The 15,963-nt window shown below is 39.9% G+C and overlaps 1 protein-coding gene across 18 annotated transcripts in view; it reads left to right on the top strand.

Moving 5' to 3' along the window:
- The window catches only part of PRRC2C (proline rich coiled-coil 2C), a 75,659-nt gene that overhangs the window by 16,715 nt on the left and 42,981 nt on the right, over nt 1–15,963 (top strand). For all 18 annotated transcript variants that reach the window (XM_056356362.1, XM_056356367.1, XM_056356379.1 and 15 more), the window contains exons 2-11: nt 2,100–2,267; nt 3,444–3,621; nt 6,799–6,905; nt 9,998–10,135; nt 12,035–12,270; nt 12,636–12,715; nt 13,678–13,811; nt 13,895–13,982; nt 14,265–14,406; nt 15,445–15,519. In XM_056356362.1, coding sequence (XP_056212337.1) covers nt 2,153–2,267; nt 3,444–3,621; nt 6,799–6,905; nt 9,998–10,135; nt 12,035–12,270; nt 12,636–12,715; nt 13,678–13,811; nt 13,895–13,982; nt 14,265–14,406; nt 15,445–15,519 — 1,293 coding nt within the window. In that variant the 5' untranslated portion in view covers nt 2,100–2,152. The remainder of the gene's footprint in view (nt 1–2,099; nt 2,268–3,443; nt 3,622–6,798; nt 6,906–9,997; nt 10,136–12,034; nt 12,271–12,635; nt 12,716–13,677; nt 13,812–13,894; nt 13,983–14,264; nt 14,407–15,444; nt 15,520–15,963) is intronic.

The following is a 15,963-nucleotide window of genomic DNA, read 5'->3' as shown; positions in this document are numbered from 1 at the left end:
TACTTGATACGGTTACATGCACACTTGAAAGCTCCTTTGCCACCCATGTGCTCCTGGTAATTATCTGTCTGATACCTTCTCTGATGCTGCAGGATGATTGTGGTGGACTCTATCGTAAATACAAGTCTGGGAGCAAAGAGTAACAGGTTCTTTCATAGGCATTTTATTGAAGACTTTATGATAAATTGAGTTTCCACACTGAAGAAGAGGCTAATGCAGGGCCTAGTGTGTGATTTAAACTCCAGCTTGATAAACTAGTCTGCCTGGATTCAGGTCTCCAGCCTAACTGAAAGCACTTGCGTGTCCATGAATAATACTAATGGGCAAAGCTTGACATGTTGTTGAATTGCAAATAAGTATTGAAGCAGCTGCAAACAGTGAATGGTTGCTTGAAATCTGCATGACTGATAGCTCCAAAGATAAGCTTGTCTAAATTCGTGTATTGGGTTGGTTTTTTTTTCTTCCTTGTGCCTGTAATGATGTTTGAGTAGTGAGCTGTGGCTTCCAGTGAAACCCTGCAGCCTCAATATGTACTTTTTTGGGATAGATAAGGAGTGACCTAATAGTCATATCTGAGGTCTGTGTTCTGGTTACGTGACCTGCTTGGTGGGCTGCATTCACCCTGCTTCCATCCTGTATTTCATGTTTTCTGGATGACAAGAGGAATGGCTGTTGGTATAAACACATGCTGCTGAAATAGCCAAATGCTGACCAGTCTGGCAAAAAAATCTGGGTGTTGCTTTCTCCTTGTGAGAGGGGAGTATGTATTTCTTAGCCAAGTATGTGGCCCTGTGTGAAGCTTAGGACTGCCCCCGTTGCAGCATTCTGCATGGATTGTAAGAGAATAGCATCTGGCCCAAATCATGCTGAAGCTGGACCATCCCAAAGTTATTGGTCATGTTCATTCATCTTTTCAGTCACGGCTTGTAAATTGACATAGAAGGCAGGGGAGGGTGGGAATGTTATTGTTCCTATATAAATGAAACTTCCCTGATCTTTTGACATGGTTTAATGTCTCTCATGACCAAAGCACCAAAGTGCTTTATTCTTTAGATTGTTTGTCCATGCAGAGACTTTTAATGTGTGAGTGCCATGCACATGAATCAAATTCATTTTGAAGATCTGAGGCCCTGAGTTTTGACCAGTGAGTTTGTTGATTATGAAAGGGTTTGACCAGGATGTCTTGCTTCTTGCTGTCTGCTTTTAGAATGAAATGCAAGAGTATTTGAGCATACATAACTATTCTGGAATTCATTTGGAAATATATAAAAAAGTTACTGTAAAAGGAGGGTAGCAGGGGTTTTGAGTCTTGTTACGAGAAGTCAACTATATAATAATGTTCTGTTTAAGTGAATGCTCACTTGTGTTCCTGCCTGATGATAAGTAGCAACTCTGGCAAGTTACTTCTAAGAACTTCAGGTGAAGTATCAGTGATAATTGCTGGGTTCTTTTTCTCAAAGCCTGCTATTCTGGGAGGAGGGAGGAGAGAGATGACCTGATCTAACAGCCCTGTAATTTACTGCTGCAAGAAGAATAGTGTAACTCTTGGTTTAAGGAATTCTCACCCTCCCTGTCTGAATGTACTGTGTTCCTGGTTTTGATAAATTAAACACACAGAGTCAGAAGTTTTCTTTCTCTGTTGAGTTCATGATGATTTCAACTGAGGGGAAAAAAACCCAAGTTCTAGAAGTACTGTACCGCAGTTAATGGTATCTCAGCACTTGGCTTTGGAGTGGGTGAAGGCGTTGAGCTTCCCCAGTGGGAAGCGAGCTGCTGATGGAGACTTTGCCTGTTTGTTGGTTTGGGGTTTTAGTGAAATCATGGGTAGTATTTAACGCTTTTACAGGGTCTGATATTAATTTAATCATGACCTTCCTTGCTTTGTGATGTTCAAATTCTAGAGATGGAAATACTTTGAAATTACAAGTGTTACATAAGGCTAGGAGTTTCTGGAGCTAATGTGTTTGATGGCATCTCTAGTATGCTTAAATGAAACAGTGCTAATGGTGTTAAATATGTGGTGCACTTTTGTCCCATGAACTCCGTCTTAAGTATTGGTTTATATTCATATTTCTTTACTGCTCTGCTTTTGTTTTCAGGCGAATTTTGAGAGGTGAGCGGGAGGTACCAGACTCGATGAGTTTCCATCGAAATGTCGGAAAAGTCAGGCCAGAGTACAAAAGCAAAGGATGGAAAAACAAAGTATGCAACACTCAGTCTGTTTAATACTTACAAGGGAAAGTCACTGGAAACTCAGAAAACCACAGGTGAGTAAACTGACTTCAGTTTTGCCTTCTGTTTCATCATTACTGCAGTAGTCATTAAGAGTGCAAAGTAAATGAGCACTGAACCACAGCAAGAATTATTTTTAAACTGCTTGATAAAACAGTTAAGAGGGAGAATTCTGGAAAGCCATGTTGATTACAGTTTCTGGTTAGCTGTAAACAAGGGTATCCATTTAGGGAGATGGCATTTGCAGTCTAGTAGGAAATAGATTAGAGGTAAATAAAAACTGTTTTATAGCTACAGTCTTCATTTGTTATCAGCACATGACATACCATTCCCCAGCTGCACTTTTTACTGTATTAACATGTTTGGCACTGGAGGTGTTTGATTAATGAGAAGGTAGTGCTCACTTTCAGATAGGGTGCTTTTCTGGTTTGCAGACAAACACTGGGTGAAACTTAGAGTGACCTTTCAAATAAGGCCACTGTGGGCCTGCTTTTTCCTGATTGATTGGATTGAGAACCAGGGAGGAATGACACTCAGAAGGCTTTGAATTTCATTTGACATACTTGCCTAGATTTGTAGGTCAAAGAGGGGGAGTGTGCTCAGACTTTTAACAAAGTTTGCCACGATATTATTTTTAAAGATTGAACTGAGGTGTTTGTAATGATTCAACATGCTGAGGGTAGTGTCTTGTACTTGTTCACCTGGCAGGTTGAATGTCCTGTGTAGTGCATAACTTCATAGTGTATTTCCATACTTGTGGTTCTGGTGTAAATGGGATTTGTAGGAATATTTTTGTAAGAGCAGCATCTGCCAGCTGAAACAGTCAGCAAAAAAGAAATGGATTGGACCCGTGTGGGGTATTCCTGGACTCATCGAGGTCTATCTAACTCCACAAGGAACAAGAGAATGATGCTTGACAGCATGTTAAAGGATATTAAGACATCATCGTATTTGAAATGTTTCGTCTAGCTTTTGTGTGTAAAGGTGGGACCATATATGCTTTTTAATCTCTGGAATAGGCTAGCCATAGTTGACCCACTATTCAAGAAGTACTCAAGTTCTCCCAGACGAAGTATTCCTACTTCCTGGGTTTTTTTATTTATGAAGAATTCTTAATTTCTAATTCATAATACTCATACATTTTTAAGATAACTTAAAATAAACACTAATAAACAGCATTGATAACTTGTACTTTTTCTTTCGATATGCAGTTGCTGCACGCCATGGATTACAGAGTCTTGGAAAAGTTGCTATTTCAAGGAGGATGCCTCCCCCAGCTAACCTCCCCAGTCTCAAAGCAGAGAACAAAGGCAATGACCCAAATGTGAACATTGTGCCTAAAGATGGCACAGGATGGGCTTCAAAACAAGAACAGCACGAAGAAGAAAAGTAAGTGACCAATGAGATCTGGGTGGTTTTGCTGTGCTGTTTTTCTCAAGTTTTTCAGAAACAAGGGTTGAGCAGGTCCTGGGAAGAAATTGGCTAGACTTGACTGCCCTCAAGATAGCTACCAGAGAGGATTTAGCACTGCTATTAATTTTTGTGAGAAAGAATCTTGCTATTAGGGAGATAAATGTTGGGGGGGAGTTATTAAAACAAAAATGCCCCACGCTTCAGTTGAAAGCATTTTGCTAACAAATTCCATGTGAGAACATGAGCGTTTCCTTTAGCCACCTGCCGTGGCTACCTTTGTGTAAGCTTTGATGGCTGCTTAAAGGCGATACTACAGCAACGTTCAGTGTAATCACCTTACAAATTTTCTGAAACTCTAGGAAGAACCCTTATGTACACAGCAGCTAAATTAAATAGTAACTTGCAAGTTTGTGAGAGTATGCAAAAATCTGTATATTAGTGTGATTGTACTGATGCATGGCAGAGAAAGCTCAAAAATTCTTGGCTTGTATACACTTGTTTGAATGTCTGCTTTATTTTCCTAATGGTTTTTCATATTTGTACTTTGTTTGGTTGGTGCGCCATAAATTCTACAGACTTACAAAAAATTTTCTATCTTAAACTTTACAGTATTGTTTCACACTCCCCCAATATGTGATATAAACAAAATGGAATTGATGGTGATGCACTGCTGTATACAGAGTATAACTTTCCGTGCTCAGTAAAGTTTCATCTGCTGTTTTTCACACTTGTACAGGAGGTCAGCTGAAGAAAACAGTAAAATTCAATATCTAATTAGAAAGTATTTTAAAGTACATCTTTTGCCATGTAAGCTTAAAATAGGATATGATTATCACTACAAAAGTAGAAGTGGGTATTAAATGTTTATACCTTAACATATAAATTGTTCTGAAAGATACTTGAAACGAGGCACTGATTGTATGTTACTAGCACTTGTGAAAGCAAAAGAGGATTAAATATGTTCTTCGCCTTCTTGCTGTCCCTCTTTTTTCTCCTTGTGTACTTTCCTGCATCTAAATGTCAGGTTTTGATATCTCTGAAAAGCTGTTAGAGTTCAGGAGTGTAGTGTTGTGTTTAGCTTTTTGTTTTAAGATTATGAAACTACATATTTACAATTTTCTTTGTGGTGTTTTGTATGGTACTTTAACAACATCTTCCTGCACTTCAAGGTCACTTAGACTTTGTCTAGTTAAATCTATGTTGAGCCAGTAGCTTGCTTGGCTAAAACACACTTTATCTGCATTTTTGCCTGCCTTTCCATAGCCTGCTGCATGTGTTATTCTAGTAGCTGATGTTGCTGTTAAATAAATAGCTGTCCCTTATCTGCAACTGGAAGGTGTTTGCCTAGTAGGGGGCAGGCTTTCGTTCCCAGGAACAGGTGTGTATGCCCAGGCCGTGAGTAAATTCTCCTGAATTCAGACCACCTGCATTTGCTCAAATCTTCAGACCATTTTTGTAACTACTGCTGTATTTCTCCGGTATTGCAGTATGCTTATAAAAAATGCAGTTCACATGTAAAGTGTTTTGGTATTCTTCTTGCAAGTGTTGTGTATAAATGTAACATCTTGGTATTAGTTTGCTTCAGTTTAATTCTTCTTCTCTTGAATCACTGCATTGGAGTTCACATGAGTGAGTTGTTTCCTGTGATTATGAATTTTTTTCTGCTGCTTGCCCAAGTTGTCACTCTTCCTCTGGGTATTGCTTCATTCCCTTTTTCCTGGATAGTGCAGCCTGATGTGTGTTGATTTGATTAATTCAGCTGGCATCAAGCTGAGTTCTTACCCTTACCAAAACCCACACCCCTAGGACAGTGTTCATATAACTCAAATTCTGAATTGGCTTGGCCTTGAAACAGTAGAAATGCAAGGAATAAGCTCCTCAGTAGTCCTGTCCCTTGTTTAACTTGTGTGACAAAGTACAGCCATGTAAGTTACAACTTCCCCTTAGCAAGTGTGCATCTGTAAGGAACTACAGCTAAGTAGAAAAGATGATTTTTTTTTATTATTTTTTAATTGTGGTAATCTGTGGAAACATATGAAAATTGCGTTCAGTTATCCTTGTAAGAAGCCAGTGTGTTTCTCCCCAGCAATGATTGAGTTTTTTGGGGATAGTTAACTGCTATGTCAGTTCTAAGACTGCTGTGTAGTGCTTTTGGGTTGACCACTGCAGAACCCAAGTGGAATGGAGTTCTCGGTAGCGGTCCTCAGAAGTTTAGGATTACTTTAGGATCTATTTAAAGCATTAATAACTGTTTATTTTAAGTCAGCTGACGTGGTATTGCACTAGTTACCTCTTTACTGGTATCATAAAGTGATCCTGTGGATTTGCCCCATAACTCCTGTTTTATCAGAATTACTGCTAATGAGCTGGAGGTCTTGACTTGTAGACACTAATGCTTTGGCGTCTTAAGTTAACTGAATATGCAGATTTAGAAATAGCTATTGAAAGAAGTTAAGCAACATAACTGAATCTGTAGACTAGAAGGATCTTCAAAAATATGCCTATTTTTTATATTGGACAAAATTGAGTGCTTATGTCTGCCTTTTTATTGCTAAGGTGGTGAAATTGAGACACTGTTCTTAATAGACTTAAAATTCTGGGCTCCAATTCATGGTACCCGTAATTCTTTCAATTATGTCTTTAGCTTTCCTTACCAGTTCCTTCGTAATTTCTGACATATATTTACCTTCTTTCTCTCAGTTCACGGTGGTCTTTAAATGCTTCCCTCTAACTCCTGAGGCAAGAGAACATTATTCCAAGTTATTCCCTTCCATGGTTGTAGATCGATTGTTTTTTGATTGTCCAGTACACTACTTCATTATAAAAGTTATATATAAGTATATATTATAATAAGTTATATATAAATTGTAATTCTGTTCATGCCTGACTGCATTTTGTGCCCAGCCATTTTCATTCATTCCTCTCCACTTTGGGAAATCTACTCTTGAAAGAATTAGCTGATTTATTCCAATTTTTAACTGCTACTGCAACTTCTTTTTATATAAGAAAATGCTTTTTCTGCAGAACAGTAGTTATTGGTTCTTCAGCTGCATAGCTACCTCATTTCATCCACTTGTTTGCTTTAGTAGTCCTGATGATTGTATTCGGTGCTCACCCTCTTGTATTCACAAGTGCTTTTCCTCTTAATTCCAGACAGCCAGACGTGCCGCAGACACAGCCAAAACCTGCTGTTCCTGCTCCTCCAGAAGCAGCTCCTGTTGCCAAATCATGGGCCAACACCAAACCAGGTGGACAAGATGGTAAGTGATGTCAAGGTGGAGGGGTTCTTGACTAGCCTGGGAGATTGTGAATGCTGCTATAAAAGACCCCCAGACTCAGCAGTCATTTGAGTCTTGACCGGGGCAGTTGCGACTACAAATGCTGTGGAAGCAACTTTCTAGGCTGGCAGGTGAGCCAGTCCCCGGCCACTCAAGCAAACTCCAGGCTGATTTAGCAGCAGGCCTGACTGTCTTTAAAAGGGCTGGTATAGTCACCTCTTTTGGATTGACAGGGAAAATGATGGTGACAGCGTAAGATCTTGACCATGGCTGTAGTGAGGAGGGAAAATCTCAAGTCAGTAGTTGCAGTGTGTGCAATTTTGGCATGGGAAGGAGAACCATAAACAGTGATCATTCTAATAATTCTTGCTCATTTTGTAGAAAATGTCTGTAGTCTTGCTTCTATTTAAATGTGTGCTACAGCAATACTTTTTCCTCTATTTTGTAGATTCCTTGATTATTTTTGTTTCAAAGTGATAGTTTTCAGTTAAGCTTTTTTCTGGGAAAAGCATTAAAGGTGTGTTTTAGGTTTTTTTAACATAATTGTATGAAAGGGTGGAGACCTGTTTGTATCAGCATGAATCTTAGCTTGAGTGTTTTCATTACAGTTGTAAGATCAGAACTAAATCTTGAACAGATTTTTATAATTGCTTGTAGAATGAGAGGTTACTTTGAATTCCTGTGTCTTCATTATGAAAATAACCTGCAACATGTTTTATTCCTTGAAATTGATAAGCTTTCTGTGCCTATAAAACAGTTTTGGCTTCCAGATTGAAGAAGTGAGTTCTCTTCTGGGTAGAGATCTTAGAATAGTAAAATCTGAATTGCATGAAGGTAACTTCTGAGCCATTATATGGGGTTAACATTGCATATCTAATGATTTTGTCTTTTTTTTTTTTTTTTGCAGTAAGTATTAGAAGTGACAACTCTAGATTTTCCACTTGCTCTCCTCTCTAATGTTCAGTGTTTCCTTCATTGTCAAATATAGGAGCTCTCCTCCTTTAAGCTTTTGCAGCATTTTTGTAGAATAATAAAAAAAGGATGTAATGCTGATGCAAAGTGATTTGCATACCAGCCTTTCTACATAAACTGATAAGATCATCTCTGTGACACAGGAAATAGTGATTCGGCTCAGTGGCTTCAAACTGCATTTAGCTAATTATTTTGTTGTTACCATGGCAGCTTGTGTGCCAAGCCCAGATGGCACCCTCATTTCATTCAATTAATGCAGTAGTGGGTTTGCTGTTTCAAGAAGAAATGCAGAATGTGAATTGGCATCAGCTGCTTGCTGTCCTCCTCAGTTTGAAACTCAGGATACACCTGTTGTGCTCATGCTTTCCTGATCAGCAGTTGGCTGGTGGAACTTGTAGTTTTTCCAGATGCCTTGTACGTGTTCCAGCAGTCATTCAGCCAGCCACCTCATGCTCTTTTAAGATGTCAGTTGAGTGAGGCAAGATTATATCCTTCTGTGGTGCTGTGCATGGCCGTGTAGAAAGAAAAGGCTTCTAAAATGTAATGGCAGCATGTATTTTCCAGCTCATGCACTGGCTAACAGTTGGGTTAATTGCTAGCATAACATCTTTGAATTCTTGCCTGACAATCTGGCTATTTCAGATTGACAGCTTAAGCGCAGTCAAGATCACTGAGGATGCTGTTACTTTGTAATTAAAACATTGTTGCTGCTGCTGTGTAGACCTGAGCAAAGAACACCTTTCAAGATTCATAACACTCATGAATGTTGCATGCCACAGGACCTCCAATGAGGGTTCCCTGCCTGGCAGGCCATCTGGTTAGTGTGACTGGTTTTCAGTCCCATTAAGCAAGTTGTTGGTTGTAGCTGCTTGAGAGCATCAAGAGCCCAATTTCCGTTAACAAGAACAGTTAATGTGATCTGTAGTATGTAAAGTCGGAATGAAGATTGAAAGATTTCAAGGCATTTTGTAGGCACAGCCATAAGTGGTGGTATTTGTTGTCATGTCTTTACAAAGAAAGTATAAAGTGTAAGGAGTTTATCCTGTACTTGACTCTTAATCTTAAAAAAACAACAACAAAAAAAACCCCCACCATACACCACCATGTCAGGATCCCTGTGTTTTATTGTTATGAAGGATTCTTTCACAGATCAGAGAGAACAGAAGCTTTTCTAGATGTCAGCTTAAAAAAAAGCATATCGTGGTGTGACTGAAACATTGGAGAAAAACTCTATAATACCCCTTTTTGAGTTTTAGAAAGCAGGATTGAGGGGGTTTGGATGGCATATGTTCAGAGCCCTTTTTGTGACTTTGCCCTATAGTCCATGTAACCTAACATGATGTCTCATATAATAGCCAGTAGTAGAGACCGGTATAGGAACAGGGCATTATTCAGGCTGTTGGAATAGAAATCTTCCCTCTCTAAAATTATCGGTGATTCAGTACTAGAATGCTGTTGACCTATAGGTCAGTACCCATTGGGGGCGAGGTATGGTGGCATTGATTGAAAGTAGATGATAACAAAACCTTGTAAAGAGGAAGACGTATGTATTTGGCTTCCCTACCATGTGCAACAGAGGCCTTAAATTCCAATCCTGATTTACAACGTCAAGGGGTGTAGAAATCAATGCTACAGTTCTGTTACTTTTCTCATAATGTAAAAAGCCTTTTAAAATCCTGAAGAATTGTTTGTAATTAGAACAGCAATTAATCTTAAGGGCTTTTGCAATAGCATAGTTGCCCATTCGTGGGTTGGCTGTAGTAGAATAAAATGAAGGAAATCTCTGTCTAGAAAGGGGTATGTGTTAACAGAGCTGAGGAACTTAAGCTACTCCCTGTGTTAAGTCTGGTTCTGTTGTCCATAATTGCTCTCGGGTGCTTGTGGATTATTCTCAGCCCTGACAGGTGTGGTAGTTGGCCTAGTAAATGTAACAACTTCGGTAGCAAACATGAATGCTTTACAAGGATTGCTCTTTGCCTATGAGTTGTGTTACCAGTAAATTAATGCGGCTTTAAGATTCGCTTTTTAAGGATGATCAGGCTTTTACCACTTTCTGAACTGTTTTGACTACAGAAACACTTTGTGACTGTTTTACTGTGTAGGTCCAGCTATTCAAGTAAATAGTTATTTCCAGCAAGAGTTTCCCAGTCTGCCGGCAGCTGGGGATCAGGAGAAGTCAGGCAAAGAGAAAGATGCACCTGAAGAGCTGCATGGATCAGGACCCAGTTTACGACCACAAAGTAAGTATATACTGAAATTTTTTTTGTGAAATCGCACAGATTTATATGGAAGTTGTTGCCCCATACAAAATGAATTGATTGCTTTAATCAGCACACTCCTACACTGAAGAAACAGATGTTGGGGTCTTTGCTTTACTGTGGTGCTGGTGTGTGGAAAATGGGGCATTTAATCATACCCTGCAGTTCACTTTCTGTTTTCCCAACTTAGTCAGTACTCCACTTGTGCTCCCAGGAACATTTGTTAGTTGCACAATGCTGATGTTTTCTTCTAGCTGCTGGATGTCACAACAGCTAAAATAAGTATTTGAAGAACTCTCCCAGTATTAACTAATTATATAAAACATTGTGAGGGTTGTACTTAAATGGTTAGTACTCTTATGAGTAACCTGAATCCTGAATGGGAAGTTTAATCCACAGGATGCCAAAAGAGTGGACTGTGATTTGAAAGGCATTGACATCTTTAGCTCATGGCTGAGGTGCTCTGACTAGCTGGATCTTTCAGCTGTGGGAGATTAGATGTAGTGAAAACAAACATAACGGTGCTGTTTTCACATGTCTCAGTGAAGAAATGAAGGAAGTATTGCTTCCCCAGATCCTTTTAATGGGGGAGGCATTTGAGATCGTGCTTGTTTCCAGTGGAAAACCAGGATTCCCTTTTTCCTCAAAAGTTTGTTTTCTGTGAGGTTTGATGGAGTAGGGATCCTTCCCTGCATTGCAGGTGGCACTGTCTTGTGCCATTAATAGGCAAGATGTGCACTGCTTTTAGAGGGCTTGTGCTCTTGAGGAATCCTTAAGTCCTTTCTGTGTTACAAGTCTCAGTTTTCCTTGACTTGTTTGTCAGGTCCTGCAGGCTGAGGCTGTGTGCTTGTTCAAGTCCTTGCTTCATTTTGATTTAAAGAATATGTTGTCAAGAAATTCAAGAGATGTCCAGCTCCAAATTAGGAAAGTAGTTACATATATCTATTCCAGCCTCCTGCAGGCAGTTACAGTTTTGGTCAGCACTGTACATGCTATATTAAGCCCTTTTGGGTCTGACAGCAGAAGGCTGAGCAAACTTGGCGAGTACTGCCCCTTTAGCAGCTGTGCTCCCCAGCAAAGATAAGTGGAAGAACTGTAATAGATACTTCACAGCATAGTTTAACACCACTTAAAGGGTTTGTGCTCCTAAAGGCACGATATTTACAGTGTGTGTCTGAATTTTCGTTGGTCCCCTTGACTTTGAGCACTGCTCTGAAGTTTACACACACACTTTTGTTTTTCCCCCCTAACCCATGCTCTATAGACAAACTCGTAAGACTGGACTGCTTGGCACAAGTGATAAGGTTATTAAAATCCCTTACGTTTCCTGGACTTCTTGTTAGACATTCACACCCAGAAGTACAGCCTTCATCCCTTCTATTCCATCCTTATTAGACAGAGATACAAGCCAGACTCTGGGTATCTCTGTCATCACTTAGAAAAATAATACACAGGTGTATGTCATTTAGAGCTGCTTGAGAGTTTCGTGGTAGGCCTTTGCTGCTGAAGAAGCTTGATCTTTCCTTTGACAGCATCTTCACACTGAGTCAACAGTGGCCCACTTATCACAGCTATTTCTCTCCTGTGCTATTATCACTGTCCTTCCTAAATTGCATTGTGTTTTGGAAGGTAGAGTAGGACACCTAGAGCAGCCTATAAATTTAACTCTTACCCTTAAGGAACACACCAGTCTGTAAGGCTGAAGAGGATTAGAAAACAGCCTCTGTTTTCTCAAGTAGTCATTGCTTGGTTTCAGTACCAAATACGATCATGTCTGCACAGATCACTGTGTCACTGAAAACTGGGTAGTTATGCCTGTCTGTAAATCTGTAATATAAAGTCTGTTCTTGTGTTTTCCTCATACTGATTCTGTCCATGCAGATGCTACTAGTTGGAGAGAAGGTGGTAATAAGAGCAACTCGCCCAGTTCTCCAACTGATCAAGAAGCTAAGGGTCTTGGGCAAGAAGATGGTAATGCTACACCAGCAGAGCAGAACGATGGCCAGAAGGCAGCAGAGAAGAGGGATGTGCGGCTACCCCAGATCCCTCAGCCCAAGCTGAATGGCCAGCAGCAGCCACCTATCTCATCTCAGTACAGAGCAATGATGCCACCTTACGTAAGTGATGGTTACATGAAAAGTTCCTAAGCAGCAGGGATTGATTATTAGCTCATCTTATTTCCTTATGCCCCTTTCTCCTCCTTCCACGGAATGCTTAGCTGTTCCGCTAGAAGGATGGGATTGCAAACCAACTCTTCAAAGGATGTGGTTGCCTGTGGCTCCTCCTGCTACACCGAGTTTAAACTTGTCAGGAGTTGATTGACACTTGTAATCACCTTGATGACATTGTCACACAGTTGCAATATTAAGCAAACTGTCTTGAGAGAAGAGTTTTGCTTTACTTCCATTGTGATTCCTTTGATGATCTCAGTATGCAATTATATTTTTTTAACGCATGGTTCCTGTTTTTAAAACATTTTTAGATGTTTAATCAGTATCCTAGAATGGCATATCCTCCTTCCATGCAAGGTCCAACAAGGTTTCCCAATTCTGAACCTAGCAGGTAAGAAACCTTACAAGTGGTGGTGTTGTGAGGGTATGAAGTATGTTTGTGACTCAGTGGGGAAAAAACAAAGAAAGCAAAAAAATTGCACTGAGTATCTTGATTATGATTATACACTGCATAAGTAATGCTACTGCTTAGTCTCACAAGTTTGGCTTGTGAGTGAAGCAGTGCTGTGGAATGATTTGTATTTTGACAACTCAACTGCAAAACTTGAGGGAATTCTGTACATTACAGCATTTTTGATTGAGAAGGGCAGGAGTCACCTGGGGATACCACTGACACTTCAACCAGTATTTTGCTTGTAAAAGGACTCTTCCATTGTTATAATGAAAGTAATTAATTCCTGGTTCTCGACTCTAATGCCCACTGGTTAAAATAGAGCTGTAATGCATTATAAAATTATCTTTCTTCTTTCTGTGTATTTCTCCATAGGTGAGGAAATGGGGGATGCTATAGGCAGTAGGGTACAAACTTTGACAGGTGATCTGTGGTTGGGATCAGGAAGAGGACAGAAAAGTTGAGAGGGATGGCTGGAAGAACTTGAGTATAGGAGTAGGGAGAAGGTACAGAATCTTTGATAGTGGGAAAGCATGAAGAGTATGAAGAAATATCTGCAAGGTGGAATAAATTGGTGTTAAGAAGCATGCCAGATCTATGCAGTGTGTTGGTTGAAATCTAAAAGGTGTGTGATTTCTCTACTGTTGATTGATGTTTGGCTTATTTGTGAAGGGTGCATCAAGGCTATAGCATCTAACGTTTCTCTTTCATAAAGAACCAACTGGTGGTGTAGCAGTAATTACTTGAACTACTGTAGTTGCATGTGTGCATGATAGCTCACATTTCTACTCTATTTGAAAGACTACTGTATACTTCAAATAATTGCCATACAAGTTGACATTTAATCTAGTAATTTTGTGGATAAATAGTGATAGTAGCCTTTGTTTCTCTTATTTTTTTAGAGGGCCAAGGGGAAGAGGACCACCTTCATGGTGTTCAGAACCTATTGAGCGCCCATCCATTCTTAGTGCTAGTGAACTTAAAGAACTTGATAAATTTGATAATCTAGATGCTGAGGCCGATGAAGGCTGGGCAGGTAAGAACATTAGATCAATGGTTTCTGTTATTTGTGCATTGAATCTTTCTGAAAGATTAATTGAATGTTTGCTTATGCATCAGGTGCTCAGAGTGAAGTGGATTACACTGAGCAGTTGAACTTCAGTGATGATGATGAGCAAGGAAGTAGTCAAAAAGAGAAGGAAAGCGGGTGAGTTGGTATTGCCAGTTGGGTGTGAATGCCACTTAACTAGCTTAGCTTTTGGGAAGATTGAATGAAATGAGTGCAGGTACTAGTTCCGATAACATTTATTCCAGTAATTTAATACTTTCTTAAATTGCAAAACTGCTTGCGGACTCTGGTCAGCTGGGCGTGTAGTAGAAATTATTCTTGCTGTGAGAAACTTCTGCTCTTGCTAAGAAACATTGAGGATAGAAGATAAATCACCTGTGTGGGGTACATCTTATGTTTCTCTTTTTTCTTTGCACATAGTGATGAACAAACACCATCAAAAGATTCCCAGGCTTCTGATGGCCAGAAGGAAGCAGAAGAACAGACAAGTGCTAAGTCTGGCACCCAGGTTTCCACAGCAGCAACCAAAGGGTCTTACAGCAAAAGCTCTCCACTCGATCAGGTTTGTGTGCTCTTCTCTTCAGCTCTTCTGGCAACAGCCTTGTCAGGAGAGATCCTGCTTGGATGTCTTTCCAAACTGACAGGTCAGTTAAGGTTATGAACATGAGTGAAAGTGTTAGCTACTGAAAGCATTAGCTGAGCTGTGGTAACTGATCAGGTGCTGCTTAGTCAACTTGGCTGCTTCTGATCGCAAAATAAAAATAGTACGTCTTTATCTATTATGTTCCAATGCACAGTTGTGAGGGGGTGAGAACTCTTGTGTCAGTTACTGTGACTCAACTGACAAGCTTTAACTTGATACTTTTGTCTGTCCATCCCTGTAACAGTGAATGAAGCTTTTCTGGTGTCCATCATGTTTTATAGTAGCACAGAGTAAATACCGCCCAGTTGTTCCACACATTTTTCCTGGGTGGAGTTTGGGGTTTTTTTTGGTATTATGACCCACTTAATTCAGTGCAACTTAGATGTAATGTGTCAGCTTCCTTCTGACATGTCAGGCAGATAGATTTTATACAGACCATGTAGAATTCGTCAGCTCAGCTGTTTTGGTTTTTGGTTTATCCTCTAGCAGAGTAAGATTGGCAACCACCTCAGCTTATGCCTGCTTTACCCTATTTTTACTTCCCCCATCCCCCCTAAAAAGCTACTTTTGGCTTTGTCTGAACACTTCCCAGAAATGTTGTCTCTTGACACCAGTAATAATGAAGATGAGGGATCTTGAATTGTTTTTTCATGTGCTTTCTCTCTATATAAAGATCACATTGTTTTTCAGGGTTTGATGCTACATTGAATCTGAGGAAAAAAGTGCAGTCACATAAGCTCTGAAGTTTGGATGTGTGAATTTTTACAGTAATTGTTTAGCTCTCAGTACATAAAGTGGAAGTGTTCTTGCCTTTGTTTTGCATGCAAGTTTGTATCATGTGCAGATAGTTCACTAGGTGTAGTATCTTAATGCAGTAGAAAACAGTAAATCTAAAACTTGTCAGTTGGAATGTTGTCATGAGTTAGCTTAACCCTGGTACTGTCTTGGATCCAATAGGATCGGGCTCCAGCACAGTCTTCTATACATGAAAGAGGTGGTCCTGCTCTTCATCCAAAATCTATTCTACCACCGGTAAGAAAGATTAGAATTGTCTTATTTCCTAGAGTTAAATTCTTTAATGCTGTGGTGGAGGGATTTAGACTAAGAAAAGTAAAAATATGCCTCACGTTAGGGATAAGTCTTCTCTTCAAGAAGAAAATGGTCATAGTGTCTGGGACCAGTAAGAATGGGATCCCAGCAGCAGTTGTGCTGCTAAGTGTGTAAGAAAGCCTCATCTAGTAAGTTGCACATGAAATGCATGAGAACTTCAGGAGCTTTCAGTTATCCTGCCTCATTTGGGAACTAGAAAGGAGAGGGGCATGGGAGCAATGCTGGAGGGCTGGCTGCCAAGGCAGACGGGGAGATGAAGTCCCAACTGAAATGTGTACGTACATACATACGAGTTTTCAACAGTCCTTATTAAAATCTCTGTTATCCTGAGCTACCTTGAATTTCCTTGGCTCCTTGGGGGACTTT

The sequence above is a fragment of the Falco biarmicus genome, chromosome 11 (genome assembly GCF_023638135.1).
Source record: "Falco biarmicus isolate bFalBia1 chromosome 11, bFalBia1.pri, whole genome shotgun sequence".
Classification (NCBI taxonomy): domain Eukaryota; kingdom Metazoa; phylum Chordata; class Aves; order Falconiformes; family Falconidae; genus Falco; species Falco biarmicus.
The sequence above is the reverse complement of the archived record's forward strand: the minus strand, read 5'-3'. Positions and strand labels throughout refer to the sequence as shown.